This window comes from Leptinotarsa decemlineata, unplaced genomic scaffold (genome assembly GCF_025532065.1).
Source record: "Leptinotarsa decemlineata unplaced genomic scaffold, Ldec_3_MD MMD2_tig00004307_RagTag_RagTag, whole genome shotgun sequence".
NCBI classification, from domain to species: domain Eukaryota; kingdom Metazoa; phylum Arthropoda; class Insecta; order Coleoptera; family Chrysomelidae; genus Leptinotarsa; species Leptinotarsa decemlineata.
The window spans coordinates 15,228,839-15,253,071 of NW_027412606.1; the positions used below are offsets into that span (position 1 = coordinate 15,228,839).

General features: G+C 32.0%; 1 protein-coding gene across 3 annotated transcripts in view; it reads right to left on the reverse strand.

Moving 5' to 3' along the window:
* LOC111516774 (zinc transporter ZIP11) overlaps window positions 1–24,233 on the reverse strand; it is a 409,569-nt gene that overhangs the window by 378,067 nt on the left and 7,269 nt on the right. The window contains exons 1-3 of one of the 3 annotated variants that reach the window (XM_074179058.1): window positions 12,901–13,567; window positions 6,325–6,559; window positions 4,852–4,986 (exon numbers count right to left, since the gene is read on the reverse strand). In XM_074179058.1, coding sequence (XP_074035159.1) covers window positions 4,852–4,986; window positions 6,325–6,559; window positions 12,901–12,909 — 379 coding nt within the window. In that variant the 5' untranslated portion in view covers window positions 12,910–13,567. Of the gene's footprint in view, window positions 1–4,851; window positions 4,987–6,324; window positions 6,560–12,900; window positions 13,568–24,233 lie in introns of those variants that run through there. The other 2 variants (XM_074179057.1, XM_074179056.1) reach the window with 2 other exon arrangements.

Here is a 24,233-nt window from a genome sequence, read left to right on the forward strand (position 1 = left end):
ATGGTCATACCAGGGGACTGGATTTGATTTATTCTCAATTTCAACTATTTAATAGTATTTCACATTTCGACTCAATATTACTGTATATTTCATTTACATCAAACTTTCACATTATTTTGATTTGATAGCACACAATCAATTGAAGAAGAACTAGTTGAAGTTATTCTTGTTGGTTCATCAACGAGTTGTTCAATTCCATAAGCTGTAATAATATTTTCAATTTTTCTGCTGTAGAAGCCATTGCCCAAGAAATATATATTTACATCACCTATTAAAATACATTTTTTGTTGATTGTGAAATAATCTTCACACCACTCTTCAAATTTATATAAAAATTTACTATGACATGCATTTGGTGAATGATTAAGTCCAGCAATCAACCACTTACTACCATTCAGTTCAACATTAATAAGTTGACACCAGTAATTTTTATCCAAAATACATTTTTTCTTCACTGAATAACTGACATCTTCCCGCACATAAATTAATACTCCTCCGGTATGTCGGCTCGAGGAATCACATCTTATAATGGAATATCCAGTAACAGCTATTTCACAGTCAAGAATATCACTCGTGCATCTGGCTTCACTGAGAATCACTACTGATGGCCGATAACAAAAAATGTCCTTAGTAATCTGATCCTTATGAACATAAAAACTTTCTGCATTCATATAAATTATATCAACCCTGTATATTATATTAGGACTCTCGTTTTTTTGGATACTGGATACATCAACAATGGTGGGAATATTGTTAATGTACTTTATTATCTTATTTTCACCTCTGGTCTTGCATTCATCTAGTTGCTTTTTTAAGTTTGAGAAATATTCTCTCTGAGACTTCGTTTGACTATTAACTTCAATTAATTTTTTGTTTCTCAACACTGTTAAGGCTTCTTCCGATGAAGGAAAACATACTTTGACAGGTCTATTTTTGTTCTGATCAAATTTGCCTAACCTATATACACGGATGTTTGATGCATCTACCGCTACATTTTCAAGTAAATCTTTGATGGTCTCTTTATCATATGTTATTCTGTTTGCATGTGTTTTATGCTTAGATTCATTAATATTAAGAACTATAATGTTTGCTGGCATTTTTTGCCTCTCACATAGTTCATTTACAATTTGTTGAGTTGAATCATCAGAATTCAGTTTTCCAACATCCTGTGTATTGTGCTGTAATTGTAATTGATCCACCTCACCGTGTAGTTCTTTGTTTTGGTTTCTCAGTTGTACAATTTCTTTGTGAAGGTCACAAATGCTTTCTAATGCTTCTTTCATCTTCAGTTTTTGTGACACTTTTTCGGTAACTGTTGAAATAAATTTGTCGTCAGTAAAAAGTTCCGCAATGGATTGTTTGATTATAGTTTTGATATCAATAATTTGATCACGTGTAAAAGACATTTCACATTACATGGATCCTCTCACTCACACTTATTTGCACACAGCCTTTACTTTCTTTTCTTCTGTCAGTTTGTTCACTGACTGCGATTCAACACTTCACCACATCTGGTATCGTAATAAACTATTCCCGACGTTAGGTACTCCGAAAAGACGTCATATAGAATATGACCCGGTACAATGAGACAAGATGTTTAACTTAAAAGTAAAATATAAAATTTTATTTTCAAAAATGAATTATTTTCTTACAAATTTTCTGTCTTACATTTTAATTATTATTAATCAACAATTTTATTCATTTATTCGGTTGATATCAAATATTTCAATGATTTTCTCAACTGTATAAAATAACCTCAATACTCCAAACTTCTACATGGTTGGCTAATAATGTTGGTACTTCCATTTTACTATTTATAACTATTTATGAAATTTTTAATTTATTTTATTTATTGAAATTTTATTTGATTTTCAAAATTATCATTGTCAGTATTTACTATCTGTTAGTTTATTTATTGGTCATGTAGCTCAGTTACAATTTGATTGAATGCATAGAAAAATTGGTTTCCAAATTACGCCAAGTGCGTACACAAGTAATATAATAATAATAATGATCAGGGCACATGATTCTCGGACCAATGATCACTTACCCCACGGCGTGGGGAGTGGTCATTGGTTGATAATGCTGGCGCGCCCTCCCGAATGTATCAGGGCTTCGGGGGATCGGGCCTGACCAGCGCACACTACGGTAAAATAATAATAATAATAATATAATAGGCGGTCTCGGCCTATATCCATCGACATAACTCGGCCCTAAGAGTGCTATATTACCATCTACGGCACTCTTATGGTATTGACGAGACACCGGTGTTGCCCTACGCTCCGGGGGATATTGAATTCGTTGTGGGGAACGAGAAGTGCCGAATTTATTGGAACTATTCGTTCCCCATCCTCAGGCTCATACAAGCTAATAAGCCTGATGTAGTCCTTCTCGATCACCAGAGCAAAACGATATTTGTCGTGGAGTTTTCAGCTCCTGGCGAGACGAATATCGTCAGAAAAGAGGAGAAAAAACGGATAAAATATCGAGATTTTCTCTTCGAAATCCGCAGACTTTATCCAGATCACTCTGTCAAGATGGTTGTTCTGATTATTGGAGTCCTTGGTGGAATGATGTCCTCTCTACTCTCTAATCTTAAAATCATACCGGTTTGCTGCACCAAGGCAGAAATCTTAGCCGCACAGATGCAGAAAGCTGTCATTCTTGGCTCACTGCGTTTGCTCAGGGCACATGATTCTCGGACCCAATGATCACTTACCCCACGGTGTGGAGAGTGGTCATTGGTTGATAATGCTGGCGCGCCCTCCCGACGATACTGTCGGGGTAGGAATTATTTCAAGCGTCTTGAAGAGAGGAGTTGAGACTTATGATACACCTCTCGTTGATTCTTTATATAGTAAAAATAATCGTCTTTATTCATCAACATAACAAAAATAAAATACAAAATTTCGGAACAATTATAAAGGAGAAGTATCAGCCTAGGCTGCTTTTCAAATCAATTTTTCAAAAAATAAATGAATAAATTAGAGAAAACTACACAAGTAATATTCGAAAATTAGGCTGCTTTTCAGCAGCCTATATAGAATCAAAAATACTTAAAAATACTTAATATACTTATTTTAGAACAATTTATACTAGTATAGTTATGAAGCATAAAAGTATAAAAATTAAATTGAATTGGTGTCTCTCAAAGACATTTTTATACAGACTGAAGTAAGACTTTTCAATTTCTTCTTGAAATTATATAAAAAAAATTTCCAAAACTCCTTGGGAAAAATGTCATAAAATTTGGGAGCTGGATATGAAAATGAACGTTAGTGCACTTGAGTGTTTGGGGATATCTAGCATATTATTTTTTCTTTTGTTTACCCTATTGAGGTTTTCAAACATGATGAGTTAATCAAGGACATACATAGGGACATACGTAGGGTTGCCAGATGTTGAAACTTTGTGCGTCTAGGTAATTAAATGGAGTTTTCGGTAGTTATCTAATTTTAGCCATCCTTTTTCTTTAAATTTCACACTAATATGATCAAATTTCCATATTCCATAAGAAAAGGGATGGGCCATATACAGGTCGTTTATGTTATCATGTGGTAACATTGCTATATTCATTCTAAACCGTAACAGATACGAAGACGATTAAGTGGGAGAAAAGGTAACAGTCATCGGGAACAATACAATGGTCGAAGAAAATTTACGGGGACTCTCGCCCTTCTCGAGTTATACGGGGAAAACCAAAATTTCAGTTTTTGGTCAAAATTCGATTGTTGTAATAATTTGGTATGATCAAATAGCATCTCAATTCATTTACCATCTTAAACGCGTAGGCTTTGCTTGGCGGAAAAAATGAATGCGTTGTTAATATCTGTTGAGAACGTCAGACGTTTATGAACATATCAAAGATGTATTCAAATGAAGAAAGCACTGATATGCTATTTAGTTATGCACAATGAAATAGAAATCCTCTTTTAGCAAGAAATATGTTCCAAAGTTTGGGCATCTGACTTTAATGAACCAACTACTTCCTACTGACATCGTTCAGGTAAATAGTTACGAATAAGCGCACAAGCTTCCTGAGAGAAATCATAAAATAGAAGTTCATCACATAAAACATCACGATCAATACTGTTGAAAGCCTTACTTAAGTCTAGTAGAATCAGGTAAACTAGTCGGCCTTTATCAATAGAAGTGTGACTATCATCGATAATACTTAGCTATTTTTCAGAAATTCGAAACAATGAATGTCCTCATGAAGAGGCACGTTTTGACGTATAGCGAGATATTTAAACTTACTGTTTTTTCTGAAATCATTACAACGTTCAGTATTCAAGTGAATCACCCTGTATGTTATTACAGTTTCAAAATCTATAAAATGTTATGATTCCAAGGATCTATCTCGAACTTAACAGTTTTTAATAATAACTTCTCCGAAAACTCGCGAGGTCCCAAAAGAAGTCTGACAGGGACAAGTCGAGTGATCCTGCAGGCCTCCCGGAAGAAGCATGTGTGCAATCCATTATTAAAATATCAACTTTTAGGTATCATGGTATTCAGAAAATTAGAATTCAACGATGTAGTAATATACAGAGTGTTTCATTTGAGAATCAAACGTTGATGTCATTTCCGAAAAGAGCCGAAGTTGAAAAAATCTCCCATTAAGTCACAAAGTGCTTCTTTGCAAGCATATTCAATATTTCGAATTTAGTGGAAATAACTAAAGAAATAAAGAACAGTAACGAGTGTACCATAAATCTGTGTCACCCGGCATAAAAGCCTTTAACTGACGATGCTAATTTAATTAGCGAAACGCGAGTCAAGAGACACCGCTTTGGTTCTGGTATGGGAAATGTGATTCCATTAGATTACTCTGCTTTATCAAAAACTCACCATTTCTACGTTGATGAAGATTTGATCCCGCTTCGTTAAATCCGTCGATGGCAGTCGAGTCAGGCAATGAAAAATGTGATTCACGTCTAGTACTGCTACGTCTACTATCTTTCCTAGAACTTGTGGCATTAAGGGCTGAAACATTCATAAATATGTACTACTTGTACTTCATGAAATTTCTGAAAGTCAGAACATAGAAATTTAGTAGATGTTTTGAACAGAATTTGATTCAATTGACAAAATTGTCACAATTACTGTTTGAAAATAATTTTTGAAAAAAACTATGTCATATTTCGACCAATTGGCAATTTGAAAATTAGGGAAACTTATCTCAATAACTCGAAAAAGAAATTCTAAAAGAAAAGTCCGGACATGAAGAACTCTAGCAGAATATCGAAAGACTATAAAAGAAATATTATTTATTGATCATTCGAGCTTCTGGAAAGTTTTATTTCCTTTTTAAAAAATATCTTGAATTACAAAAATCAATAAATTGAAGAACATATGGAAATAACTCACCAAAATTAGGTTTAAAAATGAAATTACATCAATTTACAAAAATAAACGATGAAGATGAAAAATGTGACAAATCTTGAATAATTTGTCATATCACCTAAGAAAATGAATCTGAATATAATTTTGGTTTATGAAAAGATAAAATATCAAAACAAAGCATATTTTCAACTATCAGTTGTAAATTCAATTTAGGCTAGTTAATTATAACGTTTGCTCAAATTTTGTATTTCCTTTTTTTTTTGGTTGAAGAATTCGGACTTTTACTATGGTGAATCATTCCAAGAAATAATCTTTTAGTTTTGTTATTTTTTACATACAGGGTGTTTCAAATTCGATCCTCACCATTGGAATCTCGGAAACTATAAGAGATAGGAAGATAGTTAAATTGGGGCAAATTGCGCATTCACCTGACTGACAATATGCCGTTGAAAAAGTTCTGAAATTCCGAGTATATCCGGAGATATCCGGAAAAAACAGAAATTTCGGTAAATGGTTTTTATTTTTTTCTGGCTTCATTATTCGAAAGATTCGAAAATAAATTTCACCTTCACATTGCCACTTTCTCCCTGCTACATAATGGTGTTTTCAGATTTGCTATCCGACGTTTCGTCTTCCGGCCACCATCATCTACTTTATTTTTTCTTCTGGGCGCTATATTGAATTCTTTCTGTTTTGAAAAGAATCAGATTTCACCTTTTCAATGATGAATCATAAGTTATCATTCTTTTTTAAAACATTGGAGATATTGAAAAAAATTAATTCTTATCATACTAGGCTTTGACTTTGATGTTTCTAAATTTAACATTGAATTTCTTACACTCAATGACATTTTGTTATTGTACAAGTCATTGGATTTTTTGCAAAAAATAGCTATCACGAATAAAGTTGATTCATAGAAAACTATTAATTGAACAAATAGGGTAATTGAAGAATGGAGATGTCTCTACTGAACCCTACCTAACATTATATTCGGTGAGTGTATACCCAGCACCGTAATCAGTCGGTCAGCACCATACACGAAAAAGGCACCAAGAAGAAATCCGAAGGCTACTGGAAGAAAAGCATATTCTCCGTTTTGTCCATATAACTTGGATTCACTCGCTTGTTCAATAGCAGGTGCTAGTAAAGACCAAAAAGACGCCGCAGTCATCACTCCAGCAGCAAATCCCAAGCTGGCATCTAATAGTTTTCTCTGCAAGAAAAACAGTAAAATCTTGAATTAGTTATTATATTTCTTAATAGTGTTACCATAATTACTATAAATCATTCAATTACTACATGGGCTGAAATCGTTTTGAATGATCGAAAAGTAAAGTTGCGTGAGTTAGCTGACAGTGTAAAGATATCAAAAGAACGTGTTGCCTTTATATTGCATGAGCATTTGACTATGAGAAAGCTCTGTTCAAAGTGGGTGCCTTGCGAACTCACTGTTGACAAAAAACAAGAACGTCTTGATGATTTTGAGCAGTGTTTGGCCATGTTTAAACATAAAAACCGGAAATTTTGCGACGATATGTGACAATGGATGAAAAATTGATCCGGAATCAAAACGATCGTCATCTGAGTGGAGAGCAACTGGCAAAACCGTCCACAGCGCCCGAAAGTACAACAAATCTCCTGAAAAGGTCATGGCCTCGGTTAATCACTACGAAAAAGCTACTGTGATAGCGAAACATGTGATATATTTTGAAAATACAGTTTTTGAAGATCATATCCTAAGTAACAGCCAAATGAATAAAAAAAAAAAAGAAAAAAATTTAATAAAGCCAATTTTGAACAAAAAAAAAATGCATTTTCTTATGCCCGGACTTTTTAGTCCAGCCGAGCCAAGCACTCAAATAGCTCGCTTGGCTCGGCAACCGTTCGATGATTTAGATCTGTTTTCTTTGTTGTATCTGCTATGTGTTCAGTATTCACGAAAGCGAGGAAAAAAAATTAGCTGTTAGCTCCGAGATCAATGTTAGGGTCAAACAGGTTTTTTTGTTGTCACTTGTCATATTTTGATAAATAGTTGAGTTTTAGATTATTTTTCCAAAAAATTTTACATGAAAAATGAGAATTGAAGCTTTCTATTTGTGACTAACGTTACTACAGCTTCGTCCTGTAAGGACATTTTCAAACTTATAAATTAATGTATAATGTTTAATGTATAAGTTTGAAAATGTCCTTTAATGTATAAGTTTGAAAATGTCCTTATAGGGCGAAACTGCAGTAACGTTAGTTACAAATAAAAGTGGTAAAAAACATAAAAACTTTCAATTCTAATTTTTCATGACGATTTCCTATCACGTAGTAATGGCTACATCCATCAGTTTTTTTAAATTTTCAAATTTTGGTGAATATTTTGGCTCTTGTTCGTAATCACATACTATCTTGAAAAATGGTTCACGACACATTCTCTTAACATAATGATGTCTTCTTCAACATTGATGTTATGACATACAATACTACAAATGTCAACTTGTCATTCAAGATGAAGTGTTTCTTAGATATATTATAGAAAAAATAAAAATAAATCTTCTTAGTAAGTTTTTTAATATGCATATTTCGCTGCGTAGACTCTGTAAAAAATTATTCATCAGCTGTTGTTATGGTAGTGTTAGGGATTTAACTGTAAATTTCATTAAATTTTGTTAACCGGCCTTAGTATTGGAACAGAAAAAATCTAGAAACATTGAAAATAACAACAAGTTTATTCTTTCTTCTCTGGTTATACCATCTATTTTTTTGTCGTATTTTTAGTTTTAATTGATTTCGATACAATTTTCAGAATTTTTGCGCCGTTGTCAGTCTGAAAAATTTTTAGAAATTAAGAATTTTTAGAGATTCAGAATTTTTCCTAGTGAACAGCTTCATTGAAAATGGAATATTTGCATTCATATTTCTAATACACGTGGATGATGGTTTATTTTACATGTCTCTACGTGTTAGCTCACCAAAGTTTCGGAAAATGAGTTTACGTAGTTTGAAGATTGGTAGAAACATCTGTATCCTGAAAGCAAAGAGGTTTTAGTATTTTCCTTCTTTTACAAAAATGACATTGAAAGTCATAAATGGGATAAGGTGTGTTCGATTAACACATATCTGTATTAATGTTATTACAGAGAGCAAGAAACAAATGTGATCAGTTGAATACGAAATCTACTTGGGATTAGATAGATTTTTGAGCAGTTGTTAATTGTATTAAAAATAAATTGATTTTGATTGTAATGCCTATGTATCGAAACTTTTCGCAGATAGTTCACATTTTAATAACTGCAGTTGAAAATAATGACGCAGTGGAGAATTTGACATACATTTCTAATGCATGTAATAAGGAAAGTGATTATCTACAGTGGGGAATGTTCCTCCTGACGAAAATCAAGTAGTTTTCATAAAATAGCTCTAAAACAACGCATTTTAAACTTAACATTTCTAACTTTTTCTTTAAAAAATTATTCAAATACTTGAAAGAAAAAGAGGAATGAAATAATGCATTCAACATTTAAAGTGATTCGTTTCTATTTCACCATTTGGCAACATCGGTTATAGCTAATAAAGGACAATGAATATGTTACCTGTATGAGACATATTTCAGAGGCGTGCTGTTCTGTTTACTTATATTCCGAGTTCCGAGACATTCTATGACATATGACATTTTGTGCACCTAACCTATCTTCCTCTATATGAATAAATAACAAAACAACTGTTGTTTATGTGACTTGTGGAGATGGTATTGAACTATAATTTATATTTTGCCTTAATTGTTGATTTATAAAGATAATTTTCATTTTTTAAAGTAGAATATTTTGGTACGTATAAATGATTTCAACTTGATATAGGCGGTGTTGCCAATATATGAATTAGAAACAAATCCCTTAAAAAATTAAAACCCAACATTTGAAACATCAATTTGAATACTTTTCGAAGTGAATTTGAAAAACTCATGAATTAAACTCAACTTTATTTTGTTCAAACTTGCATTTTTTGTAATAACCCAAATTGAGGAACATTCCCCGTTCTAGTAGATCATATACATTCCAGGCATACATTTAGTAGTAACTGCCACTTGAAATATCCTTCATTATTTCATATTCCTGAACTATTTTTTTTCTTCAGATGAAAGAGAGGCAATGGAGGCCATTTAGAATAATATATAATAAACTTTATTTCAAATTTTTCACATTCACATCTATCTACAATATTTTGAAACAAAATAAAGAAAAGCCATACTGAAATCATTCACAGATTCGTGCGTAGGGATTTTACATTTTTCTACACTTGACAAAAAAAATAATTTTTGATAACAGAGATATTTCAAATAAAAAAAGATAATATTTGCTAGAGATTAACGGAGTTCCTAATTTTTCTGTTAGAAGAAAGTGAAAATGCAGAATGAAAATAAGACAGTATTAAACTAAAGAATAAAAAACGAAAGCATTATAAATAATTATTTTATTATTTCTGTGAAAGTACATATATACGCACATACACGTACACACATACATATACAGTGTGTAAAATCCAAATGCAATAAATTCATTATTTCGGTAACGGTACATATTTCAACAAAATCCCGAAACACATCAAATTTAAATTATAATTTGACATACTTCAACGGAAAAATGCTATCCCTACCTTCAACCCTACCTTCAATAAGCAAAATAGAGAAGCAGTTTCGCGATCTTGGTCATGTGGGTCATGTTAGCCATACATCGATAGTAAACCTATTAAAGAATTAAAAAAAACAAAATGCATCCCTATAAAATGATACCTACTCGGGAGCTTATGACAGACGATTTTGATATAAGAACTTATATTTGTGAGCATATATTGAACATGTTGGGTAACAATATCATCCAATTAGACGTTATGTTTTCTGATGAGTGTACTTTGTATCCTAATGGTCATGCTAATCGGCAAAATTTCCGCTACAGGTCAACGGAAAATCCTCACTGGATGAGAGAAGAACACACGCAATACCCTCAAAAGGTTAATGCTTGGGCAGGGATTGTAGGAAACAATTTCATTGGTCCCTTTTTCATTGAGGGCAACTTGAATGGCGATAATTATTTGGCACAACTTCCAAATGATGTCATTCCAAGTTTAGCAAATTTATATCCTGATCCAGAAAACCCTCAAGTTCCAGTGAATACGATATGGTTTCAGCAGGATGGAGCACCACCACATTACCAAGGTAATACCTCGATACAACATTTCCCAATCGGTGGAGTAGGAAGGCGAAGATCGATTGAGTGGCCAGCGCGATCACCTGATCACTGGATTTCTTTTTATGGTGACATGTAAAGGGCAATGTGTACAAAACTAAATCTTCAGATTTGAATGACTTTGAAGACCGAATAACTCTTGTGATTAGGTCGGTCATGCCTGATACTCGTATGTTAAATAATGTTGGAAGACAGTTCAATTTGTGGTTAGGATGTTGCCAAGACGTTCGAGGTGAACATTTTGAACATCTACTTCGTTAACATCCATAGTTGTTTTTCGTATTCTACATTTCATTACGTATTGCATTACATTATAGTTTTCGAGTGTATTTGATCGAATGTCGATAACCACATGATTTCAATTTATTTTATCTTGATTGTTGCAATAAACTTGAAAGCGATAACATTTTTTGAATAGAGAATGAAAAGACCTTTCAAACGATATATCACAAACCTATACTTTCCATTTAAAACATTGGGAGTTGTACCTGTCATTCGAAGGGGATTGAAACTAGGGGTGGCGTTTTTACGTTACAGAATGTCAAATTATAATTTACATTTGACGTTTCGGTATTCTTTTTAAATATAAATAGTAACCGAAATAATGAATTTATTCCATTTGGCTTTTACACACTGTATATAAATATAAACACCTATTTTTGGAGACGACAAATTCATCGATTAACTTACGATGTGTCGAATAGTGAGGTAATGATACTTTCACTATTTTGCGAATTCCTGAGCCAGGATTCAATTGAATTGATGAATGTTATGACTCATTTATATATTTTTAGGTGGACAACGGTACGAGTGTGAGGCAATATAATTGAAGGACCTTTGACCCAATCTTTTCTGTGCTCGATATGTTTTGGTGATGTGTTCTTTCTTGTATCGTGTCTGATAAATATTGGAAATAATTTCTAAATTACTTTTCGGTTTATGCTGGAGATTCAGTACCTTATATATAAAGATTTCTCATAAAAAAATTTCAGATTCTTCGTACAGAAAATGACTCGGGTAGTTCGATTTTTATTGATTATCAGTTTTGAAAGTATTTTTAAAGCATAGTTTAGAATGTTTTCAAATCATTTTTGAATAACCCATCGCACCCTGTTATGCCATATTGGATGTGATTTCACTAATCCATTTTAAAATGACATAAATGTAATATATTTTTCAGTTGCTTGAATTTGTAAATCATTAATCGCAGTTTTTCACAAGGTTTTGTATATGTTTATCCCATTTGAGAAAGCGATCGATTTCAGTATCTAAATAATGCACATGTTCTGTCTCTTCTATTTTTAAGATGTTGCCATTTGAGTTCACATTTTGGCAATGGAAAGTTTGTTGTTTATTATTGATGTTACAGTTGAAGGCTGTTTTTGTTTTATCAAAAATTATGGTGAGGCTCGTATCATCAAACAATTTCTTTAAATTCTCAACGTCGTCTTCTACTATATTTTTGACATCTACCCATGTGTTTCGAGTATACCGAATAGTTGTGTCGCCCGCAAAAAATTTATTCGTTATCCAATAATTATTCCATGTACATTGTGAAAAGTATAGTTCCAAGCACAGTCCCTTGCGGTACACCACATTCAGTTACTTTTCAATTTCATTCAATTTCATTCAGTTACATTCAACAAGTTCAAAAACATGAAAAATAGAGATAGAAGTCCTAAAAATATGAGCGGTAGCTCATTCGATTCGGAATCACCTCTAGAAAAATGTTTTTGAAAGATTTTGATGCAGGTAAAAACTTGCAATTGTTATTAACAAAATAAGATTTAAAAAAATGGTATTTAGTTTTCCGTTAATAACTCAAAAAATATTAATATTTGAACAATTGACTTAATGTCAAAAAAACACCCTAATTTTCAATCGAAAATTCTCGCGTCAAAATATCAGCTCTTTTCAAAAAGTCGGAGTGCTCTTTGTTCGTTGAAATCTCTACTTTCTGATAGTAAATGTTCTCAGAAAATGCAAAAAATCGAAAAAAACTCGAATTCGAAATATATATTTTTTTAATCATAATTTACAATTTCATACAAAAAAATGTATTGTTGCAATGTTATTCAGTTAAAAAGTTCACTTATTAAATTCTAATTACATTAATGTCATAAAAAACTTCACAAAATATAAATATACACGTAAATCGTACACTTGGTTGGTCAAACGCTACCAACACAATATATTGCTATTGTTTTTGGCATTGTTTAGCCGCTTCTACCAACAATTTTAAAATGGTATCATAATCACTCGGTGGATTTTTTGTGAACGGCACACAAATAATTTCTGAAGTATGATAAGTCAAATTGATGTGTACCTTTTCCATGAACCCATTCCAACCATCGGATTTGTTGTTTTCAAATTTGGAATAAGACCATGTAAAATTCGCTGAAGAAATTTCATAGTTGTCCGTAACATCTGAAATATCTTCTATCTGAACTGTTTTCAATTCATCGGAATTTTTTTTCAAAACGTTTCAATTTCACAAATCCAATTTCGCCTATCTCTTCAGAAGATGGAATATGTTTTAATCTAGAGATGGTTTTCTTTGAAGTAACACTAGACGCCGGAGTAACAACCATTATTCCACCCATTGCATGGAAATGCCATCCATCGTGCATGTATTATGATCCGCATTGTCATAAATAAATTGAACTATGAATCTGGAGAAAACGTATGATTAGCATACGTAGTCATTCATTTAGTATACTTTTGAACGTATATCTTCTAAAACAATTTCAGCAGCCATTTGAACAATTCTAGTTCGTTCGTCTTCTTTACTTTTTATCTTTTTTCGCCTTTGCTGGTTTCTTACTTGCAGTGCTATTTTTGTATAAAATTATCATGTCTCTTTCAATTAAATGACATTCGATATCGTTCTGAAAATGCTCTTTCAATTTATTTTTAATAGTCGTGTGGTCTGGGAGATCTCCTGAAAATCCCTCTTTCATTTCATTGACAGAAAATTAACATTCTGTTTCGTTGTCAACGATATAATTAATAAGATAAATAATGAAATTCTTATAGTGTTTTCACATGCTGAGCAACCCCTTTTTCTTTAAGTTCTTTTGTTATAAAAATTAGCTATAAAAACAGTGTGATAATGAATGAGTTTTTACTGCGACTAAATCAGGCACATTTCTCAAACGAGCTGATATGTTTTTATCGAAATCATTTAATGTGTTTTGTTAATTATAGTAGTATATTTCGAATTGCAATTTTTTCGTTAATCAAAGTAACAGGGAATCTTACGTTTTTTGAGTGGCTTAAGTGTACGTTTTAATAAATAGCTCAAAATTGTACATACTGATTAAAAAAAATCTAAATCGAGTTTTTTTCAATTTTTTGCATTTTCTGAGAACATTTACTATAGTAATGTATATTTTTTTACACAATCAGAAAGTAGAGATTTCAACGAACAAACGCTGATATTTTGACGCGAGATATTTTGATTGAAAATTAGGGTACTTTTTTGATATTAAGTCAAAATACAATAAAAAAAATCAATATTTTAAATCGAATAAATGACAGTGTATTTGGGACATAAATATTCTGAACCATCTAAATCAATAGTGGCTATAACAAAGTGATCTATAATATCATTTTCAAAAACAAAGCATTTGGTGTTTTGCAGAAAATATGATCTAAGCAAGTTTTTGATGTTTCTTTCTCGTACTGCTAATCAGTGATGTGAATCCATGTTCACTCAAAATGTCTAAATAGTTATTACAATCAGTCTGGTTCACATGTACTCGATTTAGCTCTTTTTGGTGACATTTTTCAGCCCCGTCCAAAAATTACGACCATGGTGTCATTCGATTCGTATTTTTGCCTAGAAAGTTTAAGGAAAGGTCCGAAAATGCGCCGATAAAAATTACAAAAGTTATAAACAATTAAGTGAAAAAAAATGGGGCTTTAGTTTTTTCTTAATATCTCGGAAAATTTTCAAAATTTTGAAAATTTGAAAAGATCAATGAATTTGCGTAAAAAAAGTCCCAACTCCCGAAACTGTATCTCGTTTATTTATAATTTTTACACAGCCCTGAAAATAGAGCCAAAAGCGAGTAGTCTGGCTTCCGCGCGCCTTTCGTCACTCTGACATAAAAACAAAAAAAAATATTTAAACATATTAAATGTGAATATTAAGGAATGGAAAAATTCATGTAATGTTGGGATACATCAATAAACAATAATCCGCAGTCAAAAAATGTTTATCCCAATTTTAACGTTAATTATAAATTTGTTAATTAATAACTTTTTCTGAATTAAAAGTTAATATAACAATCCATATAATTAATAAACTAAAACCCTGCCATTTTTTTCTTTGGTGAAGTTATCCTTAATAGGCAAAAAAATAGATTACCGTTGCCAAAATAAAAAAATTGTTATTTTCTATTTTTTTATTAACAATTGAAAATTATAATTTTATAAAAAATACATTACAAAATGTTTTTTTCAATTTTTTATTGTTTTAATGTCTCATGGCTAAAAACTAATTAATATTTTTTTTTTTTACAGCTATTGTTAATAAATTTATTATAAACAAATACATTGTTTATAAGCAATTCGAAAATTTTTTTTGCATTATGTTAATTGAAAAAAATCATGATTTTTAGAAAAAAAATGGTTTTTTAAAAAAAATTCTTTGTTGCTAAAAAATGCGTTTGTTAATTAACAATCGTTTTTTGCAACTAAATATTGAAATTAAGGAACCGTTTTTTGATTTTAATCATAAATTCTATTGTTCTTTAAGGTTTTGAAAAAACTTTCTAGGCAAAAATACGAATCGAATGACACCTTGGTCGTAATTTTTGGACAGGGCTGAAAAATTTTACAAAAAAAAGTACATGTGAACTAGGCTAAATGATCTTCATTTCATTTTATAGCAATGTTGATGTATCCAACAATAAATTGTATAATCTCATTAACCTGTGTTTTGATCAAATAATCTTGTAAATGCATATTGAATTCTTCTGGTTGAAGGGATGGAGTTTCATCCCAACATCAAACCGTTATTTTAATACCTCGACACGTGTTTCGATCACCAAGTGATCATCTTCAAGAGGAAGATTAAACTAAATATACGTACAAGATTATCCTGATTTATACTATAGATATCTCTGCTAGGTACCTGTGTCTCCAATTAATTTTACAAAGTATTCTTTTGAAAAAGTCAGCCGAATCTGATAATTAAAATATTATTTAATTATTATAGCTTGTCGAAATAATATTTTATTTATCAGATTTACCTGCCTATTACATAAGGATACATTGTAACATTAATTTAAGACAAAGGTACCTAGAAGAGGTACCTATGGTATAAATAAGGATAATATTATACGTAAATTTAGTTTAATCTTCCTCTTGATGATCAGCACTTGGTGATCGAAATACGTGTCGAGGTGTTGAAATATCAGTTTGGTGTTGGGATATAACTCCAGTAATATTGATTTTTCCTTCATTATAAAAATAATCATACCCATCTAATTCAAAGAAGGATTTACCTTGAATTTCCTAGGTCTCAAAAAAAATTATAATGCTAAAGGAGTGATGGAATTCATTGAGAAGTAAACACATTTCATCAAAGTTTTTTGATATCCATCTCAACCTGCTTATGCAAATATTTAATTGAAATAATTTTGTGACAGTGGTTAGTAGAGGAATGTAATTCAAAGAATCAATGTTCATTACACGTACAATAGTTGGATAATAATATTGTGAACTATACGATGATAGTGATATCAAACAATCTTGTAATAATGAGATTAAATAATTTTGTAATAATGAAATTAAAATATTTTTATAACGTTTCAACATATAACTCAAAGTGCTGTTATCTGAAAGAGAATTCAGTTCACCATCAGGTCCAGTCGCAATATCTCGCACTCGAATTGATAAAAAAGTGCTGGACACGAGCTTAGTAAATTTGGTTAACAAATATTAGCATGATTGTCGAACCTCAACAAAAAAATTTGATTGACTAAAGATTTCCAAGTTACTGATGGAACAATTCAACAGTAAACTGACATGGCAACAATGCGACACAAAATGTTAATCACTTGAAAAACATATGAGGATGTAAAGGACCATAATCCAGTTCAGATGAAAATAGAAGAAATGGGACTATTCTGATGTAATGGGTGAAATATTCTTAAATAATTAACTTTTTGTAAAAATATACACGTATAAAAAAGTGGTCGGAGGTATTAGTTCTTTATTGATCTCTTTTTGCAATTTTGTTACCTAGTTTTCACTTGTTATTGAAGTTTAACCCCCTTCCTTTTGGCAGATTGATCGTATTACAAGTTTATTGTATAATTTCTTAAATGTCCTTATAGGACGAAACTGCAGTAACGTTAGTTACAAATGAAAGTGGTAAAAAACACAGAAAGTTCCATTTCTCATTTTTCATGATCATTTCCTACCACGTAGTAACGGCTACATCCATCAATTTGATCTGATGATATTCTTTGCGTTTCTCTCAATTCGTCTTGCGCCCTAAAAATGTAGGGATATTTTTTTGGCGTTTTTGAAAACTTTTTTTTATAGAAATTTTGAATACGTTAATATAAGGTTAATACCAAAATAATGTAATTAATGATTGAAAATCTAACATTTTTTGCGTTTCTAGTATTTCTTCTTGCTTTTTTGAAAATTTGTTTGATGGTTTGATGATAATTGTATCAATGATAAAAATTGTACTGACCATTTTTTCATACGGTTTTGAAAACTTTTCCAATGGAGATGATTATTGATGAATATCTTTCTTCTTCAGATTGGTGGTGGTCCCTTATTTTGGAGGTCTTTAGCTGCCAAAATAGTTATTAGGAAAATATGATAGAACTGATGCTTGATAAAAATCCATTATAACGTATTCAAATAACATCTTGATGTGTCATTCCCACTTAAAAGTTTACAAAACCTCGACACGTGTTTAGCTATAGTATAACAACTTCTGGCGTCGGATTACTAAGTATTCAGTGAAATCAATTGATTTAGTAAAAGTATTTTATAATCAGCAAGTCACACTAATTCGTCATTTATATTATTTGTAAAAATTACCCGTATCTACGCCTGTGGCAAAAATTTGCTACTGGTTTCAGTTTTATTGAGAATATGTTTTTTTTTCTTTTTTCTGCGCGGTTTTTAAAGGGAATGAAATATTCTTACCAGACGAATGTGATTTGGTTTTCTAGATAAAAATGTATCGTCACTCCGTCACTCCACATTGACTTAACAGCTTGATATTTTATAAATTTAGTGTTTATATATGAAACTGTTAAGTTTGTGCCAATAATCATCATTTGCAAGGATAAATCCGTTCCTAGGTGCCCCGATTTCGAAATAGGTAGTAAGTCAGAAGAAATTCATTTCATTCTCATGATTTAGTTCACGATTTAAATATACTGTTCTCTCAACAAAATTTATTGAAGTGGTTGATTTGAACCTTCTACGCGGATTATCTAATGATAATATTATCTAAGCAAATTATTTAGAGTAGTCAAATATATATATATATATATATATATATATATATATATATATATATATATATATATATATATACATATATATATATATATATATATATATATATATATATATATATATATATATATATATATATATATATAAATTGGATAATGTTAGCGACTGGAGAAATGTATGGTAAAATGGATTAACAGGGTCTCTCAGTCAAAAAATCAAAAATCAAACTCTGCTTTACTTTGCCAAGCTTTCGCTTCTAATGGGAAGCTTCTTCAGGGCCTATAATTTAATGATTTTTGAATATTTTCGCCTTTGAATAATATTACAAATCATACTTACAGTAAAAATGAGTGAAAAACAATAAATTGAAGATATAAATTGACGTAAAAGTTAACATGTATACGATTTTTTTGTGGGTTTGACAAATGTCATACCTTCACATAAACGTCATTTTTCAATGGGTATGATGATTTGATAATTTTTTACTGTAATGAAAGAGTTATTGATTGATACGATTTTCATTATTATTAGGTTTTTGAGGTAGTTCTAGTAAATTACTATATATACTGCTGAGATTATCAATGTCAGTTTTCCTATTCATACAATCAGAAGACTTATTAAAAAAATATTTCCAAACGCCTTTTTCTCGAAATAATATATATATTACGTGTTAGGAATCACACGTTAAAAGGTAAGACCTCGTTAATCCTTAGCTCGCACAAGTTTCGACTTCTGAGGGTTGTCGTTCGTAGGGGTGCGACAGCTGGTTAACGGAGAAACAGATTTTTTTTAAACATACCTATACGATGCGAACTCTGGTCAGCCCTTGGAAACGTCGGTCGTCCCGGTTTCGGGCTCACCAACGTTTCCCACTGTATATAGGGTTTTTAGGACATGTTATCATGTGAAATGACGTTTGGCAAATTTTCGGTTGGGCCGACAATTACACCATATACACATAGCTGATACACCACCTACTTTCACAAAACTTCGCCAGGAGGCATGGCTGTGTTATTGTATACACCTGATGTGAATAGTGTCTTTGTGAGCCCAGGTTTATACGAACACTTTCAATGGATAGCATGTTGGTCAGCCCACAATCAGGCAACGCTGCACTTGCATTTCATGATGAATAATATTCTATTCTATTCTAGGTTTGTTAAGCTTTGAGTCGTGCCGGACGGGAGATTATCATGAGGACATGAATTCGGATGTCTTCGAAGACTACTTCGGGGAAATGTTAAAATTTCTTTCAGCTGATTCGGTCGTGGTTATGGATAATGCAAGCTACCATTCAAGGCGCTTAGAGAAGGTACCAACTTCAGCTTGGAGAAAGCAAGAAATTATTAACTGGCTGTCAAATAAAGGTATTCAGTTTGAGACGAATTCAGTAAAGAAGGAACTACTAGCCATAGTAAAACAACATAAATCTCGCTTCATGAAATATGCCGTAGAAGATGTAGCAGAAAAGTATAAAGTAACTGTGCTGCGCCTACCGCCATATCATTGCGAATTAAATCCTATAGAACTTATATGGGCACAAGTTAAAGGATATGTTGCAAGGCACAATACCACATTTAAAATGAAAGATGTCAAGGTATTGTTTGATCAAGCCATTATGGAAATCACATCAGAAAACTGGCAAAAAGCAATCCAGCATGTTTTAAAAGAGGAAGATAAAATGTGGGAACTGGACAACTTGGTCGATCAGGTGGTTGACCCTATAATTATAACACCAGGGGATGATGACAGTTCTTCGGATGAAGACTATACTGATGTAGAATAATTTAATTGAATTGTAAATATACTGTAGCGGGATAAGCAATCTGGACAGAGACCAGTGTATCAGTGACAGTGACACTTTTGCTTAGGTTAGGGTTTAGAATTAAGGGTAGTCTGAATAATTATTTTCTCGGAAGGTTCTCGAAAATTGTACCTAGTAATCTCTAGAACATTCAATTAGGGTATAAATAGAGTGTTGTTAAACGTTAAGGGAAGTTCACAGTTTTAGTATTGTTCAAGTGTCAAATTGTAATAACGTATCCAGTAAAGTTCTTGTCGTTTTTGTGAATAAATTGATTTAAAGTCCCCACAAGTGTTTCAATACGTAAAGTTCGTTCGTGTGTGTTTGTGAGTATTTCCCGATTTCGGTTCGTATATATTTTATTGTTACATTTTATATTTTTTTAATAACACTGTTCTGCTGTATTAAATTTTTATTTCCTTTAATATAATTTTTATGAATGCATATTCTTTTGGCAATTATCCCACTAGCGCGCCTCTGGCTCAGTATTTATCCGTCGATAACAATGGACAAATCCCTTAAAACAGGGTGATACCTACCTGCTCTTTATGAAACGACATAATTTTGCAATGCGGACTAGGGAAGTGACAGAATTTATTGACGGATCACCCTGTAACGCTTTTGAATACTTAATGAGATTTTATTACTCTACACTCTTTTGAAATAGACTATAACTAGATTATCGTGGTGCAGAAATCCGATAATAGAGATGGAAAATTTTTTGAAAAAGTTCCTGTTTTGTATGTTTTTTTTGTACAAGCGTGCGTGTGCGTGCATCACCCTATATCTACAAGCAATTTAGATCAGGAATTGTTTCGCATATAGAAGTTTTTTCAGAGCTTCGTAACATTTTCACTTATAGAAATATGCTTGATCTGAACACATACTTTCCCACTTTCGACTACTTACCCGAAATCAGTTTTTTCGGATAACGATGTCGAGTACGAAAATGTACTGTTTCCGTTCTAGTTAGGATAATAATAATATAATAACTAACAGTGCGTTATTCCATTTAGCATGTCGAAGGAATTTTAACTTCTGCGCTATCTTAGATACAAAAATTTGAATATGTTATAAGTTGAAAGTATCAATACAGTGTTAGGAATCACACGTTAAAGGGTAAGACCTCGTTAATCTATAGCTAGTACAAGTTTCGACTTCTGAGGGTTGTCGTTCGTAGGGGTGCGACAGCTGGTTAACGAAAAAACAGATTTTAAACAGACATATTTTAAACAGTTTTTTGTTTGTATTTTCAAATGTAGATTTTAAAATTCTAATGATTTGGCATGGACGCCTCAACAGAAATCGCGTTGTGTAAATCAATTTGAGACATTAAACAGGAAACTTCGGATTTGAGTTTGAAATTGCAGATTTGAAAACCTGACGGCACAAAAATAATCAGAATGTGACTGAGTAGAAATGAGTAAATGAGAAATGACATTTTTTTCACAAACGAAAAATCTAAAATGTGATGAATGATCTGGTAATGGATTCATTGAAAAATGAATAGTGACTATCCAGAATGTCAACCTCTTTCAATAAATTCTATACAAAAATCCGCAGCAGCACTACGGATTTCCGATATATAATTTAGTTCAAAAATAAGGTAAAAATTGCACTACGTATGTTTTCTATGATGAAACGGAATTCTGAGTGACTAACATAAGGTAAGATATAATTTGTGAAACAGATATTAGTTATAAGTTTCAATTCTCTTTTTCTTAGCAATAGTTTTTTCGAAAACTCCCTTTCAGTTTTTGGAGGTATGATGTTGTTCAGGTTGAACATAATGAAGTGGAGATTAAAACTTATTAACGGTAAGGATTTTACAGGATGCTCCAATGTTTATTTATTATGTTGACTGTTCATGACGATGAATACGTCCATATCATCATCGATTATAACCTGCAGCAGACATATCAATCAAAATAAAAAAGACTTGGAATATTTCAGCACAGAAATAATTTGATCAGGTCGAATAAACATTTATTTGAATGGAGTATTTTTCTTCAATTTGAGAATTGCTGACAATAATTGTTCGATAAACTAATAAACACGTAGTATGAAAAAATAACATAATTTCCAATGAAATGAAACTACAATATGGGTAAAAAAATATCAAATGAAAAATAATAATACTATTTCTTTCGCTACATTCTGTTGGTCACCGTAACATGACTTCAAATTTAATTTTATGACTCTTTAGCCAATCATAAAACTCGGTTAGTAAAAATTATCCAATAAGAACCGTCAATTCTTCAGTCCACGTGGACTAATTGCGGCATAATTCCTTTGTATTGTTTTTTTCTATTTTCGAAGATACGATTTTTTCAAGTTTCCACCCCATTTTCACCCCCTCAGACGGCCTGGAAAACTATAACGTGAAGTTTTTCTCGTCAAATCGGGTATCAGGAATAACATATCTCAATCTTGTAGGTGTACAAAGTCAATTTTCAAATATATGATTTTTTTCAAGTTCCACCCCATTTTCACCTCCTCAAACGGCCTGGAAAACTATAACGTAAAGTGTTTCTCGTTAAATCCGGTGTCAGGAATAACATATTTCAATCTTGTGGGTGTACAAAGTCAATTTTTAAATATATGATTTTTTCAAGTTTCCACCCCATTTTCACCCTCTCAGACGGCCTGGAAAACTATAACGTGAAGTTTTTCTCGTCAAATCGGGGTTCAGGAATAACATATCTCAATCTTGTAGGTGTACAAAGTCAATTATTAAATATATGATTTTTTCAAGTTTCCACCAGTATTTTTTGTCGAATAGATCATGATAGATAACATCTCAAACTTGTAGGTGCACACATTCAATTTTCGGAGATATGATTTTTTTCAAGTTTCCACCCCATTTTCATCCCCTCAGACGGCCTGGAAAACTATAACGTGAAGTTTTTCTCGTCAAATTGGGAATCAGGAATAACATCTTTTAATCTTGTAGGTGTACAAACTTAATTTTTGAATACATGATTTTTTCAAATTTCCACCCCATTTTTACTCCCTTATACGGCCTGGAAAACTATAACGTGAAGTTTTTCTCGTCATATCGGGTATCGGGAATAACATCTCTTAATCTTGTAGGTGTACAAACTCAATTTTTGAATATATTATTTTTTCAACTTTCCACCCCATTTTCACCCCCTCAGACGGCCTGGAAAACTATAACGTGAAGTTTTTCTCGTCAAATCGGGTGTCAGGAATAACATATCTCAATCTTATAGGTGTACAAAGTCAATTTTAAAATATATGATTTTTTCAAGTTTCCACCCCATTTTCATCCCCTCAGACAGCCTGGAAAACTATAACGTGAACTTTTTCTCGTTAAATCGAGTGTCAGGAATAACATATCTCAATCTTATAGGTGTAAAAAGTCAATTTTTAAATACATGATTTTTTCAAGTTTCCACCCCATTTTCACCCCCTCAGACGGTCTGGAAAACTATAACGTGAAGTTTTTCTCGTCAAATCGGGTATCAGGAATAACATCTCTTATTCTTGTAGGTGTACAAACTTAATTTTTGAATACATGATTTTTTCAAATTTCCACCCCATTTTCTCCCCCTCAGACGGCTTGGAAAACCATAACGTGAAGTTGTTTCAGCCGAATAGATCATCAGAAATAACATATCTCAAATTTGTAGGTGTACAAAGTCGATTTTTCATGTTAAGACATTTTTTGATATTTTCACCACATTTTCACCCCCTCAGACGGCCTGGAAAACTATAACGTGATTTTTTTTTTCGAATAGATTATCGTGGATAACATATCTCAAACTTGTATGTGTACAAACTCGATTTTTATTGTTACGATTTTTTTTTATATTTTCACCCCATCAGACGGTCTGGAAAACTATGATGTGGAGATTTTTCTGTCGAATAGATCATCGTGGATAACATATCTCAAACTTGTAGGAGTACACATTCAATTTTCGAACATAAGCTTTTTTCAAGTTTCCACACCATTTTTACCCCCTCAGACGGCCTGGAAAACTATGACGTGAATTTTTTTCTGTCGAATAGATCATCAGGAATAACATGTCTTAATTTTGTAGGTGTAAAAAGTCGATTTTTCATGTTACAATTTTTTTTTAATATCTTCACTCCCTCAGACAGTTTAATAAACTAGAACGGTTCTTTTTTTCAGTAAATCAGTCAATAAGCGTATCATATTGAAAAATGGTAGGTGTACAGAGTCGGTAAATGAAAAAATAATAATTCGATATTTTTTTCTCAGTGTACTTTGTGGATATGGATAACTTCACACCCGTTGAAAACTGTATTTACAGGGTGAGTCAACAAGATCCCCTTGGTCCATTGCTATCAGGGGAAACAATTTTTCGAACTGC